At 44.1% G+C, this 22,325-nt stretch overlaps 1 protein-coding gene across 7 annotated transcripts in view; it reads right to left on the reverse strand.

Annotated features, from left to right (window-relative positions):
* The window catches only part of ADAMTS9 (ADAM metallopeptidase with thrombospondin type 1 motif 9), a 134,189-nt gene that overhangs the window by 37,567 nt on the left and 74,297 nt on the right, over window positions 1-22,325 (reverse strand). For all 7 annotated transcript variants that reach the window (XR_005226211.2, XM_037904878.2, XM_043551517.1 and 4 more), the window contains 5 exons: window positions 20,398-20,502; window positions 20,093-20,260; window positions 19,585-19,872; window positions 18,340-18,501; window positions 17,563-17,739 (listed from right to left, as the gene is read on the reverse strand). Coding sequence is in view for 6 of the 7 variants with exons in the window: in XM_037904878.2 (XP_037760806.2) it covers window positions 17,563-17,739; window positions 18,340-18,501; window positions 19,585-19,872; window positions 20,093-20,260; window positions 20,398-20,502 (900 nt within the window). In the remaining variant the exon portion in view is untranslated. The remainder of the gene's footprint in view (window positions 1-17,562; window positions 17,740-18,339; window positions 18,502-19,584; window positions 19,873-20,092; window positions 20,261-20,397; window positions 20,503-22,325) is intronic.

The raw sequence follows: 22,325 nt of genomic DNA on the forward strand, positions 1-22,325 counted from the left end.
GGAAATTCACAATTTTGACAAAATTTCAGACGTCAGCAGAAACAAAAAAAAAAAGTCAGACTTTTTTCCAAAATTTTGTCTTGCTTTTTTGCCAGAGCTGATTAAAAAAATCCCATGGTGTTTTTCATTGGAAACTCAGTGGTTTTTGTGAAAAATGTTCAAACAGCTTAACTCCAAAGCAAATGTAATTAAAAAATAAATCGTGTCTGGGCAGCAAAGATTAAGAACAGTCTCAAATATTGTTACAACCAAATACCGTCTAACATTTTCATTTGGTTACCGTCTTTGGACTAAATCCTGCCATTGATTGTTTAATACAAATTTCCACTATCTTCATTACACCTTCTGCATCTGGAATGGTGGCAGACATGGCTCTTAAACAGAACAGTGAAAAATCAAATAAATCCCTAGACTTGATTAGTACTTTTCCCCAGTCAACGGAGAGATGTACATCTTTAATCTATATATTTGCCTCCCATTTATTACATAGAGACACTAATAACAATGCTCATGCATAGCACCTTTCTAGGGAGCTGAAAGTATTTGACAAATATTCTGTCTTACAAGAACTGTGGTACTGCTCGGAACGGTGCCAGTGGTAAGTATTTTTATCCTCATTTTACAGATTGATGTACAGAGAGATTCAGGGTCCAATCCTGTGAGATGCTGAGTGCTCTCATAGTAGGTCAACACCTTACAGGATGAAATCCCACGTCAGTTGGGGTCACATATGCAATTCATTCACCGTACCAGGAAGAATATCCAGAAAATGTGACTCTGAGACCTATGCTGTACATGGGGAAAGAGTTAGAATCATAGGACTGGAAGGGACCTCGAAAGGTCATCTAGTCCAGTCCCCTGAACTCATGGCAGGGCTAAGTATTATCTAGACCACTCCTGACAGGTGTTTGTCTATCCTGCTCTTAAAAATCTCCAATGATGGAGATTCCACAACCTCCCTGGGCAATTTATTCCAGTGCTTAACCATCCTGACAGTTAGGAAGTTTTTCTTAATGTCCAACCTAAACCTCCTTTGCCGCAATTTCTCTGTCTGTAGCACAATAGTTCAGCCTCCTGTGGGCTGTAATACTTTGGTCTCATTTTGGTTATTGGGTTTAGTGCGTGGGTGGCCTGTGAGATACGTGATATGATCTGATGGCCCCTTCTGGCCTTAAACTTGATGACGCTAGGCGAGTTTCACACACATTTACATGCACATAGTTGCATTCTTAAAGTCTATGAGTCTATGTACATTTAACTAATTTTGCTAATGCTTGAATATAGTTGGGATATTCTCAAGATGATGATGTCTGGTACCCAACATTCTTCTGTTCTCCCTTTCAAGAACATAAGACAGCAGTGCATAAACATTTTTCTATCTCAGCCGTATTTGCTTTCATTGTAAACTCTTTCACTCTTAAAGGAATGATAGTAGGATGAACAATCAAATGCAACTAAGACTCTGAGGACTGAAAATCCCTTTGCCAAGAGCACACATTGTGATGTTTTAAAAATTCTTTTCAGGTATTTTCAGTGTTATTGGGGGCACTATTTTTAAGCATATGTGACGCAGAAAAAAAAGGCTTAAGGATGTGCTTCACCTCTACTGTATGTGATTTATGGAAGTACACACCAGGGTTTTGCACCCTGACTCATCTTTTCTTTCTAACACTGGAAGAACTTTGCATGTCATTAACAGAATTTAGAATTCTTTTATAGCTGGAAACAACACGGTCTGCTTACAGTTTATGTCAGTAACAGCTCCATGGTGAGGTAAGCTTTGACCTTGCCTTCTTTAAAGCCTGTGAAGTGTACAGATGAAAACACTTCCTCTTTTCTTGGTTTTGTTTGTAGAAAGTACTTCAAAGTAATGGGGAAAGGGAGGAATTGAGACTTTCTTTTTATGGGATAACAGCCTAATCCAAAGCTCATTTAAGTCAATAAAGAGATTGCTACTAACCAAAATTGCCTTTGGATCTGGCCCTAAATCTGTAGCGGAGGTATTGGTCTTTTGCTAATTGGGTGTCTGGACTTAGGGGTTGTACTCTCAGACATGCTCAGTTTGGTCTAACTCTGTTCCCACTGAAGTGCTTTTGAAAATTCTACCCTAACACCTTACAAACCAGGCAGAATGCCTGGCATAACAAAGGAAACAACAACAAAATCCAACAGGGATTTTGCAGTCTAGACACATGCAAAACTTCCATTAGCTATGGCTGGGGTTAAGGGAGTAGAAAGACTCTAGGAAGTTGATACCATGGGGTTTTTCCATGCACTTTGGAGCTCACATTAGATGGAGAATTCCCGTTTGTCTGAGAGAAAGAATAGCCCAGAAAGTCAATCTGAGCTACTGCAATTAGTCTGCATAGGCAACTGCCACTGATATTAGACACTGACTGAGGACTGCAGAAGGCCCTACAAGCAAAACTGGGCTCTAGGTTGCACTAGCATAAAATGGAGTCACTCCCTTGAAGTAGCGGGCACTCAGCACCTGGCGAGGTTGGGCCCTTTGGTAGCTATATGAAAGTTTTAGACATATATGGACAGAGAACTTAGAAGTTCAAGTGAAATTTTTCTTGGGTCTTTTAGAACTGCCCCAAACCTTTACTCCCTACCACCCTCCAAAGCCCCACGCGGCAAAGATCCTCCGTCTCGCACCTACATGCGCTAGCCTGAACTAGAGAGGTGCTTCAGAATAGCAACAAAGTCCCAATCCACTCCCAACAGGCTGAATGCACTGCCAGCTAGGGAATGTAACTTGGATCTTATCAGCACAAACTGATGAAAGTGTGGTGTTATCTGGCAAAGCCTGCTGCAGGCTGATTTCTAGTCAATTTCATTTTTGTTAGCTGTCAGTTTCAGCCTTCTGCTTCTCATACTTAAGCAGGTTGCTGCAATGCTGCGGTTGAGAAAATAAATGTAGAAAACTGTTATTACTTTAAAAATAAACTGTGTCCACTACACTAAGGGTATAGTGAAACACTTCTATTGTTTATTGTTATCATTGTTCTTTAACATGTGCACAGCATTATAATCACGCCTTCTGCTTTACACAGAGAATAAACAATCTTTTCCCAGAAAAGCTTAGAATCAATGTCCTGGTTGCATAGTTTTAATTTACTTATATTTTTTGTGTGATTAATTAGAGGAAGGCACCTAGAGTCTTGGAAAGGTGTCTATTTAAAAATAACAAACCTAAAATGTACTACTTAAATTAAATAAATATCCTTATTAGTTGTTCCCGCCAAGGTCAGGGAAGCTGCAACTCCGAATGTGAAGCAAAACATTTCCTGAGATGCAATGTTCTGTTCCATTGTCCAGGTGCTGGCATTTTCATTTTCACAGAAATTTGCTTTCTATTTCAGACTTCAAGAATTATGAAGATTATTTTATTGTTACCATGTATGTGTGAATTGCATCAGCTTATTCCTCACTGCATTTCCTATGTATAAAATTTGGAAGATAAGATGCCACCTTCTTCATTAAGGCTCTTACAAAATGGAAAGTCTGCAATAGATTCCAAGATTTCTGACTGGCTTAGTGCCTGAAAAGAACGGAATATATACCCACAAAGACCACTTAGGTTATAAAAGATTTACACAAATTATGATCATTTAGGACCAACATCTGCAACCGGATACATGTGGATGATACCAGCGCAAGAACTGACCCTTATAATGTGCGTACTTCACGCTATCTGTATTTTGAAAATGGACAACTGGCTGTAACTACAGGGCAGAACTGCTAACTCCCACCAAGAATATGGCTAATTCTTCAGAGTAACAAAATTGTATAGAGTGCTGTCAAGGCCATTTTTACAGATACTGTGCAGCAGCCTTACAATTTGGGAAGTATTAAATGCAAGCTGCAGCAAAAAGGCTTCCTAAAGATAATTATAATCAGTTACTTGAAGAAAGGAGGGAAAAATCACGCTAAACACATTTTTATCAGATTTTGCAATGGGCAACTTTTCAAAGGCAATTAAAACCCATTCCTGAAGGTTTACATTTCCACACTTTTAGGATCATACTAAAAGTAAACACTCATTCGTCCTATCCAAAAAGCTTAGCTGAAACAAATGATAGATGAAACAAAAAAGAAAAATTAAGGAGGTTAATGTTTCTCCTTCATATAACTTAGTCTCATTTTACATCATTAGACACTAAGCTATTGAAATTCAGTGGGCCTCCTTAAATGCAGCTGTAACCAGATCCTGGCAATCAAGTAGCTACTGCACTTCGCTTCTGCATTGGTGCACGCAAAGAGATCCACTCACAGATACTGCTGGTGCTCTGCAAACGTGGCCCTGTGAAGCACACCGCGCCATTCCCATTTTCAGCATGATATGGGAAGATATGTTAAGACTTATGCATATACATTAGCAAGATTAGCATGGATAAATTCTGGCCAGCTGGCTGTTTATTGGACTACATGGATTTTAAAAAACATATTGAAGTCTTTACACGGCTTTCAGCAACACCGGAACACCCTCCAAAAGCGGCGGTTGTACGAGGACTTGCTAATTTCATAGGCCCTGATTCAGCAAGGCATGTAAGCACCTGCCTAACTTTCAATACATGAGTATTCCCATTGACATCAGTGGGTCTAGTCTCCTGCTTAATTAGGGCCCTAGTTTTCATACAGAACGACTTCACCACATTTGTGGAACTCCCGGTGCAATGCTACCAGCGCATCTCTACTGCTGGTGTCCATCTCTGGGAACAGGTCAAAAGCCATGTCAGCTATTTACAAGTAAAATGGGGAGAGTAATCTTTGTACCGAAGAGACAGAGCTACTGAAGCAGGGCAAACAAAAATCACTCCATGGCACCAGAGTCCACCAAATCCTCCCCAGCTAGGGTGACCAGATGTCCCGATTTTATAGGGACAGTCCCGATTTTGGGGGCTTTTTCTTATATAGGCACCTATTACCCCCCACCCTGTCCCGATTTTTTACACTTGCTGTCTGGTCACCCTACCCCCAGCGATATGCACGGTAATACTTTCCTTTCCACAGACACTGTAAGAGAAAGGAGGGAAGTGAAAAGTAAATGGACACTGGGATTTTTCTTGAATTGGATAAAATTAATATATTTGTGAAAGAAAATGCACATGCCTGCTACAGAAGAACAAATTTTTTAAAACTAATAGTTTGTAGACATGTGCTAGAGAACACTTTGGACCAAATTCTACCTCCACTAAAGTCACTGGGTTTCTTTGAGGGTGAACCAGGCAGAACTTGCCTATGTTTCCATAAGGAAAGTTACCGTCAAGGACACAATAGTGTTGTATCACGTTTGGGTTTTCGGCTACATGAAAGGTGGTTTTACAATGGACTATTTGGCTTCTTTGGACTTCTGCCATCCAATCTATGGGTCAGAAGTATGATCAGTAGAGCAGGTTGACATTTCCTGGCATTTGAATTTTTGAATCAGTTTTTAATTTCAGTGACAAAACCATGGCCAAAAAATGGATGGAATTTTCACAATTTCCCCTCCTCCTCCATAGGTGCTGGAATGATGAGTGTTGTGGGTGTTCCCATACCTCCTGGCTTGAAGTGGTTTCCGTTATATACAAGGGTTATAGTTTGGTTCAGTGGCTCTCAGCACCCCCACTTCAAAAATTGTTCCAGCACCCCTGTTCTCCTCCTCCTCAAATTTTTTGACAAAACCCTAGTGATAAGTCCTCTTGAAAAAAAAAAAATCATTGACTTCAAATGGAGCAGTGGGTTCTCAGAATCGCTGAAAATCAGGGCCTTTGGACACATCTATGCCGCAGCGGGACACATCTCCAGTTGCGGTATCTGGCTATTTCCAGCGTGGGTAGACGTACGCATGCTAGCTCTGCTTGAGGAAGTCTTAAGTGAATACTATGTAATTTGTACAACAGAGGTGGATGTGTATGTAGCCCATTTCACTGGCCCTCCAGGGTATGTCTACACTGCACACTAAGCCCGGGCTCTGACTCAGGTTTGAGCCCAAGCTCCCCTTCTGTCCACACACAAATCAGTCTGCCTTGGGTCAAACACTCAGGACCCTACTAGGGGACTTGGTCAGAGCCAGCCAAGCCCTGCCACTTTGCAGTGTGGACACAGCTCCAACTGCAGATGCGAGTCAGAAGGTCTGTGTATGGACACGTTGGCATGGCTCTGACACCAGATCCAGTAGCCATAAACCCAGGTTTATAATGCAGTGTGGATGCTCAAGTGCAGGGTTGAAAACATTGAGTCCACGAGCCCGGATCCCATAGACTTGGGCTCACACTATGGGGCTAAAAATAGCAGGGCAGATGTTCCAGCTCAGGCTGGAGCCTGCATTCTGAAACCCAGCCAAGGGCATTGATCCGTGGTCTGAGACTCGCGGATGCGGGGTTTTATTTTGCAGTGTAGATGGACCCTTAGTGCCCAGTGTAGTCCTACCCGGAGAGATGGCCCTTGGTCAAGCAACTCTTTGGCAGGAAGGTTGCGCTAACTCTTCAAAGACCTGAGCCAAAGCCCACTGAGCTCAGTGGAAAGATTCCCAGTGACTTCTTCACACTTTGGATCAGGCCCCAATTGCGCGTATCTGTGGGCAACAGGGAGCTCGGAGTAACACCACAAGACAGGAAAAAGTCACGTACCCATCTTTCTCCCTGCAGCATCCAGGTCGTGTTTGTAACGGCCCATATTTCCTTCCATGGTTGTCCTGGGCTCTCTGTTCTGCACCGTCATTATATTCTGTGTAGTGATGTGCCAGCTCCTGAAGACCACACTGCTGCATATGTATCACTACGTGCAGAATTTTCCCATGTGACCCATGGTCCAAGCTACTTAACTTCAAAAAATAATACCTCGTGAGGACCTTGGGTCGCACTGATGCAGGCAGCATTACCAGAACCATTTCCCCAGTGCATTTGCTACTGATGTATTTTCCACCAAAGCAAGGCATGCATGTTTTCCTTCCTTCTTCATCCTCCAGGACAAAGTGACATCTAGGTTACATGAGCAAGTTGGTGTATGAAAGTGTAAAGGAGTCTGTGTGTCCAGGGAAGCGTGATTGACATGCTAAGGAACTAAGATGGGATCAATTAAAGCAGAGGGTGGCCTAATTTAACTGACATCACGCTTTTATAATGATTAAGTACTTGTATAATGGTAGTGCCTAAAGGCCCCAACTAAGAATATGGTTTTGTTATACCTGCCGTACAAGCACATAGTAAGAGACTGCCCCGTCTGGAAGAACTGACAATCTAAATAGGCAAGACAGACAAAATGACTTGCTACAGGGATTTGGTAGCAGGGCTCCCTTAAAACAGAAAATATCTTGTTATGATTCTGTATTCAAATACATCATCCATCATGTACTGTCCAGAGGCTAACGTGTGGAGCTTAGTATCAAGGAAACCATGCATGCAGCACACCCACCTGCCTTACCGATGAGATAGTACAAAAAATAAAAAACATAAATAGAGATCCTTAAGTGTCTTTGCAACTAGGTTTACAACACTATGTCCTTAACAACCGAACAGTCACGATGTGTGTTATATTTATGGTAAAGGCCTGCATGCTCAGAGTCCATGATAATCGCATATTCTTCTTTCTAAAGAACAAATCTATTACTATTTCTAATACTTCAGCAATGAGGAAACAACTACTATTGTAGCCTAGGAAAAAAATATGTGCAGGCTTCAAATCATAGCCCAGGGATCCAGCTAGCGTTCTTCATCTCATCCATGCACATTCCATTGCCGTGTTACTGCCCTTCACTGTTTCCTGCCATCGGGCACACTGCTCAATTGCTGTACGGGAATTCAGTGCTTTGGGAGACAAATGTAACCTTGCAGATAAATGGCAACCATTACTGGTTTGTTTCCTCCCGCCGGGTGGAATGAGGATTAGCTCTTTATGATGTCAGTATTTTATGTACCTACAGGTGAGCCCACCAGTACAACAAATGAGCTGAAGTGAGTATCTCGCCCTCTGAAATCACTTAATGAACCATCAGCATTTGTCAACACAACTGCTAAATATCCTTTTGATCAAGTTCAAGCCAATGTGCTGCAGAGACCAGCAAACGTCCAGCTCATGGGAAGAGCGGATACTAAAGAAGAGTTAGTAAGTGAACTAGTGATAAAATGAGAATTTTATCCCTGTTCAAATAATGGTATGCAATTAACTTCTTCAACAGTCTAAGTACTTTCAACTGCTCATGCTCTCCATTCCAGATAAAATCAAACAAACACTGTATCATCATTTTGGGATGAAAAACAATGGTCATTTATTATGCATTAAACCAGTTTGTGTCTAAGAGTTAGCTTTACTGGAACCACTTTAACTTTCAGTTCCAGACGTTTTTTCCTTCTGGGAATTTTCCAAGTTTATTTGTTTAAATCTAGAAAATATACAGTGGAAAAGAACATGAAAATAGTGCCTCCAAAAACACCTATGTCCACAAAACTTCACAAATTGAAAGGTAAACTAATCCCTATAACAGAGCATCAAGGTAATCCTGGTCCAGCTACTACTTCCTACTTTTGGATTTTTCATTGCAAAATTCAACCCTTATTCAGGTCAGCAATTAAGCATGTGCCTGACTTCTAATGAAGTCAATGGGCCCTTAAGCACATGCGTAAAGTTAAGCACGTGCATTAACTGTTTTCCTGAACTGGGGGCCTGAACTGTACATGTCTGTGAGATGCTAAACAATATAATAACTAATGCTTAGTTTGTATAGGGCCATATTGTGACTGCAACCCCCTCTGGAATTAGTTGTTTCTGACATATTACTCTAAGCCTCTAAGGGAATCATGCTTGGACTATAGCAGCAATGGCCACAGAGACTCAGTACTCCATTTCCGAGATTCCCTAGAGTACAGGCTGGTGACAAAACAAGCTTGAAGCTACTACCAGAATCAACATTAGCCAGAGCTCAGATACAAAGTGTTGGGTTGTTGTTGGAGTGGAGCAGAGACAGAACAAGTATCACAGCCTGGGAGGTCCCCAGAAAACTTCTCGTTCCTACCCAGAGGGAAATGTTGAACTCTGGTGGTGGTTACTGGGTCACCGATGGGTGACAGCCCAGAAGAGACCAGCAACCCAGGAGGATGAGGAGCAATTCCAGGTTAGGCTACCAGGGAAAATGAAGCTGGCTCTTGGGACTCCAGACTAGGGAGCCTCAGGACAATCCTACCCTTTTAGGGGCGAAGGTCTTGTAAGAAATCGCATGTCTGTTTATTTTGCATATGAGTTTTAAGCTGGCCAACAATTATAGTGCTGCATCGCTCAGTAAAGAACTGATTCTCCACTCACATGCTGCCCAGGCAGGTGCTAGGAGGGATTGGGCGCATAGGAAGTGCTGGCAGGTGGAGGGTTTCAGGTATTGTTGCTATTTTATTATTCTAGCTACTCCTATTCTTTCCTTACCCCTTATCTTCTGTGCCCTGGGCCTCATAAAGTCCCCTTATTGTTGTGTTGTTTTATCCCTACATTCCTAGTATAGTACATGGTGTTAAATGTTTTCCCAAGGGACAGCACCCGCTGTGTCCCTGGCACAGAGAGGAGTCACCTTGGGTAGAGGCACCGGGCACCAAAATAAAGAACCCATGCCCCTAAGGGAAGAAGGGAGAAGCTGCCGTAAGCAACAGGGAGAAGGCTCGAGCCCCGCCCCAGGGCTGCGGTTACATGACTTTACTCAGAGTGGCAAGCACCTGCCTGGCTCCAGGAGCAGCTCAGGGATGGACTTGTGACTTAGAGTCACATTTCCCACCTAGCTTCCCCCCTTGCTCCAAGAAGCCAAGACAGTACTTTGCTGCTGGTGTGGGACTGTAGCAAATTACTTCCCCCGCTGTGCTGGCGCAACTGTGCAGACTGTCAGAGCCTCACACTTTGGCAGGAGTATGAGAGGCGCTGCTCCCTCTGTGCCTCTCCCCACCTGCTTTAACATGGGGCACAGGGACTCTGTAGCCTGCTGAACATGGTTTCTCCCTCTCTTCCAGGTGGAGAGCGGTGATGTGTGGGATATGAAGGGATGCTTTCCCCTGTGCGGCACTGCAGAGCAAATCACAAACTTGCCCACAGGCCACAAAGAACGATCTCCAGATTACAGCAAGTGACCATTTCAGAGCCTCAGTCTCCACGCCAGAACCAGCGGCTCCACACCAGAACCAGTGGCTTTTGCTCAAAGCTCTCTCAGCGGCCACACACCTTTTATCATAATCATCGTGACTATTATACCCAGCACCGCGGTGTGTAACTGACCAGACTTGACGGGATGTTGCACTCATGGCATTACGGTGCCTCATCCCCGTTGGGGAGGGCTAAGCACCCGCAGCTCTGGAGGCACAAAGCACCCTGTCTATGGAGAGGAATAAGGGGAATTGTTTTTCTTAAATGCCTGCATTAAAATAAAGCCATCTCTTCCCCCAATCCCTACAGACATCAAACCATCCAGCTGTGCCAAGCCAGTACAAAAGCTTTTTTTATTTTAAGTTGTCATGTTTAATTGAGGCTACTTAAAGATCTTCTAGTCTGCGGTGCGGTCAACTGACATTCAGGGAACGCACTACACAAAGAAGCAAAAATAGGCATAACAATCTGAAAGCAACTGTGCTCTCTCATGGTCGTTATGGGAGCAGCAACAAAAAGGAGGTGAATGGGCTTAACATATTCTGAACGAGATGGTTCCTCTGGGCAAGGACTGTCCCTTCGTACAGGCCTGATTCAAAGGCTGCTGTTATCCGTGGAAAGGCTTCCACTGACTTCAGTGAAATTTGGGTCAGACCTTAGGTGTGTGTACAGCACCTAGCACAACTAGGCCCAAACCCAGGTTGGAGCCTCTGGGCACTATCACAGTACAAATAACATAACATAAGAACGGCCATACTGGGTCAGACCAAAGGTCTATCTAGCCCAATGTCCTGTCTTCCGACAACAGTCAATGCCAGGGGCCTCAGAGGGAATGAACAGAACAGGTCATCGTCACGTGATCCATCCCCTGTCGCTCATTCCCAGCTTCTGGCAAACAAAGGCTGGGGACACCATCCCTGCCCATCCTGGCTAATAGCCACTGACATATAGGCAGAGGTGAAAGTAAGCCGGTAGGTCCCGGTACAGCGTACTGGCAAGAGCCGGTGCGCCGTACCGGGGTGGATCGGCTTCCCCAGACGCAATTTAAAGGGCCTGCGACTCCCAGAAGTGGCTGGAGCCCCGGCCCTTTCAATTGCTGCCAGAGCCCCGCTGCCAGAGCCCTGGGGTAGCAGTGGTGGGGCTGGGGCGGCGATTTAAAGGGCCCTGGGTGGTAGCGGCAGCCAAGCCCTGTGCCCTTTAAATCATCCCTGGAGCCCCGCCTCCGCTTCCCCAGCGCTCCAGCAGGCTCCGGGGACGATTTAAAGAGCCCGGGGTGGTAGTGGCGGCCGGAGCCCTACGCCTGGAGCCCTGTGGCCGGAGCCCTGGGGAAATGGCGGCAGGGCTCCAGGGATGATTTAAAGGGCCCAGGGCTCCATCTGCCGCTACCGCCCAGGGCCCTTTAAACTGCTGCCAGAGCCCCTGGCTGCCGCTGTTAACCCAGGGAGGAGGAAGGAGGCACTTGCCGGTACAGGGTAGGCCGGGGCTGGCTCTGACCTCCCCCAGCCTTGCCCCTTCCGCCCGAGGCCCTGCCCCTTCTGGGGGCCAGGGCCGGCCCCAGCCCAGCCCCGTACCGGTAAGTCTCTAGACTTACGTTCACCCCTGCATATAGGACTATTCCTTAAGCAGCACCAAGCTGACCACATCTGGAGGAAACCCCTGTATGTTCTGTCTATTTAAGTTGCTCCAATTTGATCTTGAAATGAAATGCTAGAGAAACCTGAGAGTACTCTGAGGGGGTCTTACTGGAATATGAAAACATTTAATATTTTTGTGATCAGGCAACTTTCTCTGGGACACTCTTATAGGACACAAAACAACCTACCTAATCCCTACCATAAATCTCACTGAATCCATAAATGACCCTAACCTGTAGCTGCAAAATGCTTGGGTTTCTATGCTTTTTGTAAAGGTTGGATTTGTGCTTCTTGATCTTCCAGTCATCATACATATAGAGCAATGTGCTGACAGATGCGGGGGCTGACCTAGATGGTGAATCATGGCAGAAGACACTAGGTAAGGAAGCAGAAGACACAAGTCAGCTCCAAAAAATGGAAACTTGTAGGGGAGGATGATATTAAGTATGAGGTTAGAAGATAGCAAGGAATCTTCTGTTGAGATTTGTTTAGGAGGAAACAACAGAAAAGACAACAGTCGAAGAAGATTGGGAGTGGCTGTGTCCAGGCACAATGGAAGCCCAGAAAAAATATTTGATAGGGAACAGAAACCTTACACAGGCTTGGTCTACACTACACAGTTAGGTTGACATAAGACAACCTAATTATGTCAGCGTCCACACTACAGCCTCGTCCTGCCAATGTAACTGCCCTACTACACTGTCATAACAACTCCACCTCCAGGAGTGGCGTAGGGCTTATGTGGGTGTAGTTAGGGCCAGCAGGGTCTGCGTAGACACTGTGTTACTTGCATCAACTGTTGGCTGGCTTGTCAATTTCATGGTCCCTTGCTGGAGCCATGACATTGATAAAAAAGCCAGGCAGCTAGAGCCTGGCTGCCCCCGTCTCCCCACTCCCAGCCAGGCTGCTGCCCGGAGACTCCCCACTCAAGGAGCTCAGGCGGCTGTCCCCCGCCTCCCAGCTGGGAACAGGGAACTGAGAGCCGGCGGCAGGGCGGGGAAGGGGGGAAAGCTGGGCTCCTGGAAGGGAGCTGTGCGGAGGGCTCTCAGCACCTCCCGGCCCCCCACTGCCGCTCTTCAGTTGGTGGAAGCGCTCCTGGTGAGGATGCACACGACCGACAGGAGGAGGGTAGTGTGGACATCAGCCACCGTAGGACCAGAGATCAGCTTACGGTGTAGCGTAGACATGCCCATAAGCCCAGATTTTTAAAGGTATTTAGGTGTTGCTGCCTTCAGCATTGCAGTACCTCAGTCTCATTTTCAAAATTAGGGCATCTATTTGGCTGCCCAAAGACATCTCGCCACCTATCATCAGTTGAAATCAATGAGTTTTAGGTGCCTAGAGGCTTTTTGGAAAATCCCACGAGGCGCCTAAACACTTTTTAGAATCTGGCCCTAAAATCCCTTTTGAACATTTCCGTTGGCTAAAGTCTTGGGATAATAATGATTGATAAACAAGGAGGCCTGCTTGCCAAAATCACACAGTAGATCATGCTGAAAATGATAACACGGTTCTAGAGTTCTCTCAGATACAGTTCATGAGCCAAATTCAACACTGACTTATAGTCACGGAGCTGCCTGGCAGAGGGATGTCACAACTGAAACCAAGGGGATGGCACTGGGTAAAATAACTGCTTCATTTGACCCTTTGTGTTTTCTAATCAGAAGAGAAGGGAGCAGGTTGTGTAGCCTGTGATAAGTAATTTCTTCATTATACAGATATCATATCAATGTCCAGCTGTGCTATCTATTAGGGTACACTGTAATGCAATCATTTATTTTCTTGAGAAAACATATACCCTGATTATTTACCCTCTAATCACTGTATGCCATTAGTTGGAAGGGCTCAGTTTTAACAGGATTGTTCGCAGTGTTGTTGTAGCCCTGTTATTTAGCAAACCAAAGTCTAGATCATTGGAAGGCTTTTGATAAACTGTACACAGCCTTTCAGATGTTGTTCTGCAAATGCAGTGATAGGACTCAAGGCCCAGACTGATCTGCCCATGTGGATCCAATGGCAGAATGAGGGCCACTGTCTCTCCTGCAAGTATTTGACACAACCCCCATTAAAATCACTGAGTACAATACTCATGCAGTGAGGGTATAAGAGACCCACCTCAATAACTACAGAGATATTACTAGTAGGTACCCTATGATTTGTTTACTCTTTCAAAGAACTGGCTTTCACAACTCTAGTGCCCAATTTGCCAAGACCTCTGTGTAAGAAACTCGCATCAGCTTCAGTGGGGATTCTGTACTCAGGAGGGTGAAATTCTGATCCCATTAAAATCAAAGGAGAAACTCCCATGGACTTCAATTGGATCAGGATTTCACCCAGACAGCTTTTGGATAAATGGATTCAAGGTTTTGAGTGTACCGATTCTTGGCAACCTAGTTTTTAAAAGTGTGCGAATGTTCCCTTTCACCATTTGCATGTACATAAAAAGTTGTTCTTTGTCACCCAACTTAATTATACACGTGAATTTTACGAAAGTATTAGTTCTCCCCAGTAACAGTCTTTATATGTAAGTGTCCTAAAAGCACGTCTATCAGATGGATTATGATTCCCCCAGGGCTTGAACACTAAATGTTCTTGAATAAACAAGGAGTTTGAAAGGTACCACATGGTTTTGTGATTCTTTTCTTCCCCGGGAATGTCCATCACAAAGGTAATGCTGGGTGCATTTACACCAGCCATGTCATATGATAATGGTATGATTTCACATGCAGCTTTAAAAAAAAAATAAAAAAATCTCTGGGCTAAACCCTGAAATGTTTAGGTGAGATAAACCTCCCCCACTTTGATTTCATAAAAGGTCACTACAGAATTTGCCTGAGTAAGGGCTGCAGGATGCACTATTAATAAAATGAACAGTCTAAGTTCTGATGTTTTATATAATACATTTCAGTCAATCATGCAAGAACACTACCCCGTTAAATACTTGCATGAAAGGACTCATCTGTACTTCACAGTCACAGTGAGAGGTTTTAGAGCACTAGCATTATTTCAAAAGTAACTAAATGTATCTCTTTCTAAATATAGCTTATATTACTTAGTATGAACGACTAATTTCCTTAGAGTAGCACTAAATAAATAATAATGATTTTTAAATAACCGTTGACGGAAGATAATCTTACACTGCCGATTCAGAAAGGCTTGCCATCTTATAGTATTAAGTGTATTGTTGCAGTTTAGCATACGACTCAAGAAATCATTATACAAATTCATTTCTGATTACTTTCTACTTGTCTTTAATTTCCACTGTTTGATGTTAACATTAAACATTGTAAATGTATGCAATATTTATATAAAATTAAATAACAATACTGGAAAAATAAATACACTTTATTACATAAATACATAAATCCACACTGCTGAAAAGTTTCAGCTAATACTATACTCTTGTTTCAAAAGTGACCAAAAATATGGTAGTGACACTCCACCTGATGTTCAGATGAAGTCTGAACGGCTACAGAATGACGTCTGCAATCAATGTCAGAACTAGAAGCAAGTGAGGTGATATAATAAAAGAAAGTTGGACTCTCCCCTACTACCTACCGTAGTAGCGCCTGGTAATATGAAAACGAGGGATACGTAGAAATTTATTATATTTTTCAGGAGAGACAAAACTTTGGTTCCTTGTTGAGCCCACAGGTCCTCAAATACAGCTCTAGAGTCACTTACGGCAGAGCTCGGGCAAACAACAGATAAGATACTTCACATGAAAAAGCAAGACCCTATACGGCAATAATAGTGGCTCAGCTCTGAAAATCTTTCTCCAGCGGGAACTTTGCAAGAGAAGGGACGGTAGGAGCGGGTGACGCTACTACTGAATACTTTGGTCGCAAGATTCTCCACTGACGAGTTAGAGCAAACTTTAATTAACACAAGACTAAGAACACAGTTTACGACTGCACGCACCCCAGTGCTGCAAGACCGATTCTGCACATCTGACCCAGCTCATCGACACCTGGCGTCAATGGGAAGTTTGGCTGGGGAAGGAATGCAGGATGGAGCCCTGTCTAGCAAACACTGGGGGGGGCAGATTCAGCTGTGGTGGAAGTGGGCACAACCCCACTGAAATCGATAGTTATGCCAGAGCTGAGTACAGCCCTATGATCTGTTCCCGAAAAGACGTGGTGATAATGCCAAATGCTGGAGGACACCAAAACCCAACAGAACAGGCTAGCCATCTTGCTTGGGTCTTGCAAACATTCAAGCACATGAAACAGAAGTTAGCAGCAATTTTCAGGACGTAGTTGTGGGAGAAAACAACCGCCTCGGGGACTGAGTAGTGCTCAGCTCGTTCAGTCAGCACCAACTATCCGTATAAAAGTGATACATTAGCACCTCAAATTAATCACTGTCCCTTGTAATGATGAAGCACCGTATAAATACTAGTCAGCAATGTTATGGCTATCACATAATTCACTGAGGTATGAAAAAAACAGAAATGTTACCAAAAACATCCACAGAAACTACAATGACATTAAACTCCAGCAATGTGACGTTAAAACCATAGTGTTTAAGGAAGTCAATATATTACAAAAAGGCCTCATTTTTTATAAAGTGCTTTCAAGTCAAATCACCTTTAAAAAACCTTCAGCTATGTTTAACAAAATATACAATACATTTTGACACGTGTTTGCGTGTCATTTTAAAATGGTCACATCAACGGTTTTCATTTTCTCTAGCCAGTGTCCCAAGTCCCACACTCACTTTGGTGTAAGAGCACCTGTTAGCAACCAGCCAGGAGCACTAGAATTCCACCTGTCCTCAGGTGGAGAGGGCCTTTTATACAGGAAGTCAGTATTATTCTGTGGAGTTCACCTTGCAGAGCAGACAGATCCCAGGCTGGGCAGAGTAGAGTTTTAAACTACAGGACACTATATAATGGTCCAGATCATCCCCTGCATTAGAGCCATGGGCAGAACACCGCAGTGCAGGAGAAGCATCCCAGTGGCACAGAGCCAGCATAACCACGCCTATTCCACTCCCCTCCCAGAGGTTGGAGAGGAAAGGTGACCTAAGGAAAGGGGGCTTCCCTACTTCCTGTTGACCCCTGGCTGCCATAATAGTCCCCCACGGGCAGCTAGTGTAATTTAGAGCAGTGGCTGGGGATCGGACCAAGGATCAGAGAAATATGCAAGGGTAGCTTAAAACCACTTTAAGCCTGGCCCCTCATCAGTTGCACTATATGATCCACAGCTGAGAATAAAGGACATTATATATATAAACATACATGTATATATATAGAAATACATATACATGTATATATGCATTATACTAAAGTAGGAATGTGCCTGTGTTTTCTGTATGGGTGTGTATATATTTATAAACTAATACATACACACTTATAAACGCATATACTTGCAAATGAGGGCAACTTAGCACCAAAATCCTCCCATAACTATAATTTCTTTTGCAGAGAAAATGCAACATGGGCAATAATAAGTGCACAATAAAATATTAATATAAAATATAATCAAAACTTTCATTTAAATTTAAATATACTGCTTAAAATGCCAGGTTTTAATTTGCATGCAAAGAACTCAGTCATAACCAAGACTCGTAATGCATGGTGCTTGCAATGTAATAAAATGTAGAAAGTTGGTTATCTAGCAGAAAGTGCCTTTTAAATTAAAGGAGTTTACTTTGCTAATGTAAGCCCTTCCTGAATGCGTCGCTCTGAGTATATTGTAAATAATCTTCTTTAAGTGCAGTTTTATGACACAAAATATTAACACCTTGGCTTTAAGCATATTAGATTTGTTGTTATGGAACATCTATAAAAAGAGTCACAAAGATAAATATGCTATGGTCATACCGAGCTCCAAGGACCAGAATTCCAGGCAGCATCTCTAGGACAGTCCTGCATATTGCACCGCTCACGGTCTGGTGGTTTGTCGAGAATTTCACAGCTCAGATCTGGAAACCTTTCACCATTAGGGCGCTGGCACACCACAAGCCTTGTTCGTGTTCCTGCACCACATGCCTTTGTGCACTAGAGAAAGGAAATCAACAGAGTAGTTATAATATTAGTAATTTACATATCGAGCATTGTCTGCTCCAACCTCCATTGAAATCAACGAGAGTCTTTCCACTGACTTCAGGGTGGGGCGAGACAGGCCCCAGAAGAGGGTGTTGGTATTTTTTTAAATTTCAGAAGGGACCAGAGGTTTTGGGGCCACTATTTTTGGGTACTCAAAATAAGACACATTAAATGAGACCAACTTTTAGAAAGCGCTAAACATCAGCCAAGTGCTTTTGAAGATGTCTGAAGCTGGACACTAAACTCACTACAGCAGGTTGACATAATTCAAATGAGTAGCTTTTCTCTCAAAAAATGGCCTTTTTTAAATAGATTTTTCAAAATCTGTCATTGTCCGGAAATGTTTCTGCGACGTGCTTAATTGAAAACATTACCAGATTCTTTACAGAACTGTTTCAGTTCCCAAGAACTCGCTTTTCAGTAAATGAAACATTTTGCTAACCTTTGGCAGTATTTTTTATTTCCAATTTTCAACTCCCCACCCCGCCCCCCCAACTGAAAACCTTGGCGTACGTCTTTTTAGAGACAGGAAAAGTTTAACTTGGTTCTCACCTCTCCCCAGCTGCCATAAGCCCACTGAGGACAAGGGCCAGATTCACACGATCTCTGCTCAACAGGTTTTGCTTTCTCATCACAGTTACTCGCAGTGTATCCGTTTTCATCCTGGCACACCACAACCCGCCGCTGGAATCCCCCAGCGCACGTACTAGAGCACTGCAAAACACAATCACCCACCATGCCATCAAGTCCAGTTTGGGCTTAGCTCTCCCGAAGGACCATCAGAACACTCAGCTATGGGAGTGCGCTCGCGCAACAGGAAGCAAAACCCCCACCTCTCGCCAAAGGAGCTAGAGTTAATAGACAAATGTCAGGTCTATGGCATCAGCCTAACTAACATCCTTTTACTTCTGCAGCATAGGCGCCAACTCCGTGGGTGCTCCAGGGCTGCAGCCCCACTGATCAGCTACTCCCCCTCCCTCCCAGCGCCTCCCACCTGCCACGAACCAATTGTTCAGTGGCGTGCAGGAGGCACGGGGGGGGGGGGGGAAGGGGTAGAGCGAGGGCAGGCACACTCGGGGGCGGGGCGGGAAGAGGTGGGGCAGGGCCTTGGGGGACGGCTTGGAGCGGGGGCAGGGCCTGGAGTAGAGCAGGGGTCGAGCACCCCCGTGAAATGAGGAAGCTGGCACCTGTGCTTTGCAGTCTACGTGAATCAAGCAGAAAAGCCTGTTTTTACAAACATTAAATCCCCCGTGACGCTTTAGGCCCCAGCTCAGCAAAGGAATCCTGCATGGGCATAACTTTAAGCGCCTGAGCAATTCCAGTGACTTCACTCAGATATTTAAAATTCCTCCCACACCACATCACCTTGCTAAAGTGGGACCTTAGCAATGCACTGTTTCAACCCTGCGTTCACAGGTTTTGTTTAGAAAAAAATAAGAAAGTCTCAATTGTGGTTGGTCGCTAGCCCTGAGCAAGAAGCAGAGCTGAGCTGCCCCAGGAGAAGACCAGGAACCACACGATGACTCAAAGGCACCATCTGGTCTCTAGTAAGTCCTTTGTCTCAAGGGAAGTAACACTGCCAGCCCTATGCCTGGCACAGATTACTTACTCTGCCATGCCTTCTGGTGCTTTGGAGGAGCAGAGCTAAAGCTCCATGGGCAGAGGAATACACAGAGGCTTGAGTCATATGGGTAGTGAGTGCAGGGGAGTGAAGTGGTACCTTGTTGCACATCTGTGCAGGGGGAAAAGGAACACAAGGGTCACAGTTTGACCTGAAGTGAATAAATTGACACTTACAGCACCCCATGGGCCGATTCTCCATTGGTTGTCTCCTGGTATGTGCGCGGGGCCAGTATTCTGGTTTGGGTTTCCCCCTGGGTGGGATTTCGGCTGATGCTCCGGGTATGGGAAAGGGTGGATTGGCCTGCCGTAGTCATGGATGTTCTGACAGGAAGACACAGAGCAATCCTGGTCCGTTGCCGGGAGATCATCTGGATCGCATTCACTTCTATCGACCACCTGGTCGCTGTAATTCAAGCAGACCACCTGCCGCGTTGCCTTACCTTGGCCGCACGTCACTGAACACTGCATTGACAAGTGGAAAAGAAGACACTTTCATTTCCAGCCTGGAGAGATGTTTTTTAAAATGAAACCACTTGCTAATAAAAAGAAGTTGAAACATCTCAACTTCCTTGCCTTTTACCTCAGAAGTGCACTGGATGACAGAGTACATGAGAAATATATGACATAAATTGCAGGAACAGGCCATATAGATTATACTGTGGTAAGAACTGGATTTGCTTACAGAACTCCACTCCAGGGCTTTCCATTGTCCACATGGCGTTACGGAGCACACTTCTGTCGCTGAAGGCTTAGGGAGATGAAAACAGGCAGCTTCATCAGCCACTGAGCCCTGATCATCACGACAGCTGACATATCTCATCCTGGTACCTTTCCCACATGTCATCGAGCACTAGGAAAGATCAACAAATAGTTTAGTGAGAAGTCATCTCCTGTCGTGCAAAGGCACAGACTTTGGGATAAAAATCAAACCAACGATAACAAAAAACGTGTCATCTTATAAAATGTAGCCAGTGACCACACACTTACGGGTGTCCAAGATCCAAATCTCCATTGTGTCCTGTGAACACTGGGCATAGATCTTTTCGTTTCTGGAGCAGCTGGATGGAGAGGACATGCTGCTATTTCACAGTCCTACCAAACAAACGTATGAGAGAAAATGAAAAATATTGGATTATTGATTTGCAGATGCTCCAGGTAAGTAATCTCCACAATGTGGTTAAGAAAGAAGGAAAAATATACTTTGCCCTACAATCCGCTATTTACAGACTCTTCACTTTAATAGAGGCAGGTTCTGCTCTCAGGTCCTCATGACAGATCTGCAAAATTTGAAATCAATACATTGTGGGGGGCGGGGGGAAGAGGGGAACTGACAGCAGAATTGCACTTAGCTTTTGATTTGCCAGTATCCTCACAATCATATGTCATCTGCATTTATGACGATGAACTTCCAAAGAAACGAGTTTGGGGGACAAGAGTAGAGATTGTCACCAAGAAGGCAATAGACATTCCAGCCCCTAACAATTTTCAGTGGCAGTTGGGCTCCTAACACCCTTAAGCACTACTGAAAAATACCAGCCAAACTAAGTTTTTAAATCACAGGAAAAAAATTGGACCTGGAGCAAATGTATTTAACATAAGTCACGCTGGTTTTGGAAAGAATGAGATGAATTTTTAACTTTCCTCAAGTATGTTCCAAATAGGGAACTGACTGGTCAATGTCTTATGCCTCTTTCAATCAGGCTTTCACAAAGCAGTGTGGCCAAGAAGACAGAGCACTGAACTGGTACTCAGGAGTCCTGGGTTCAATCCCTGCATCTCCCATTGGCCTGCTGGGTGACCTTGGGCAAGTCACTTCACCTCCCTATGCCTCAGTTTCCCCAACTGTGATCTAGAAATCTACTCACTGATCAATGACTGAAAACTCAACCCCCTTCTATTGGCGGATGAAATGCTGAAATCTCTGCCAAACGTACCTTGACTGAAACACAGTCTCCCGAGTGTATTAAATGTAATAAATAATCCAAAATAATTGGAACAGAACAAGGAGATGGAATGTGACCTTACATATTTTCCATGATGAAAAATGCTTCTGTTTTGCAAATTACATAATTTTAGCACATACTTTCCGCCTCTGAAGTAAGATACTGTATTCTGTACCTCTGCAGAACTTTACCTATCTAATTGCATCCAGATACCATCTATACTGTGATACACAGAGAAGCTGGATTTGGATGTAGGACTAGACTGTGATTCTATCCTTCTCAACCGGAAGCATGATAAACTGATGAGTGGACAGTATCAGGAGTTCTGAGAGCCAGAACTGATGAGGTCAGGCAGGGCCCACCAGTATAATCTGAGCTGCCTCTTGTCTTACCTTCCTTAACACCTTTGGAATTAATGGAAAAGGAAGGAAAGCCTACACCTAAAACTACAAATTGTAGATGTTTCTTCTGTGCAGGATTTATCTACACATGGAAGTAAGCTTCCTATAAGGTCAGGGTCATGAACCAATGCATAGGATATAAAGTGGGAATAATTGAAGCAAGAGTTACCATACCAAATTTGGTGCATCTAATGTATTTGTAATAATTTCCGAGATCCAGGATCAGATGACAACCTCTTTTCTTTTTTGGTATGAGGAAATAAGGGGGATATAAGCCCTTTCCCACAAATTTTTGAGGTACCCATTCTGTCGCTCCGAGATTAATTACGTCATCTCCCTCTTGACGCATAGTGCTCTCATGAGACTAGCGACTAAAAAGGAACTGTAAGGGTGGGAGGCACAGATTGAAACTGAATGGTGTAACCATCCTCAAGACATGAAGAATCCACTGTAATCCAACCCTCCTCGGACAAAAAAGACAGATGGGAACCAAGCGAGGGAGGAAAAGGTATAGATCCTTGTAGATTAGTCCAAGATCATTGACTGTGGCAATTGATCTGATGCTTTTGCA

This window comes from Chelonia mydas, chromosome 7 (assembly GCF_015237465.2).
Source record: "Chelonia mydas isolate rCheMyd1 chromosome 7, rCheMyd1.pri.v2, whole genome shotgun sequence".
NCBI classification, from domain to species: Eukaryota; Metazoa; Chordata; order Testudines; family Cheloniidae; genus Chelonia; species Chelonia mydas.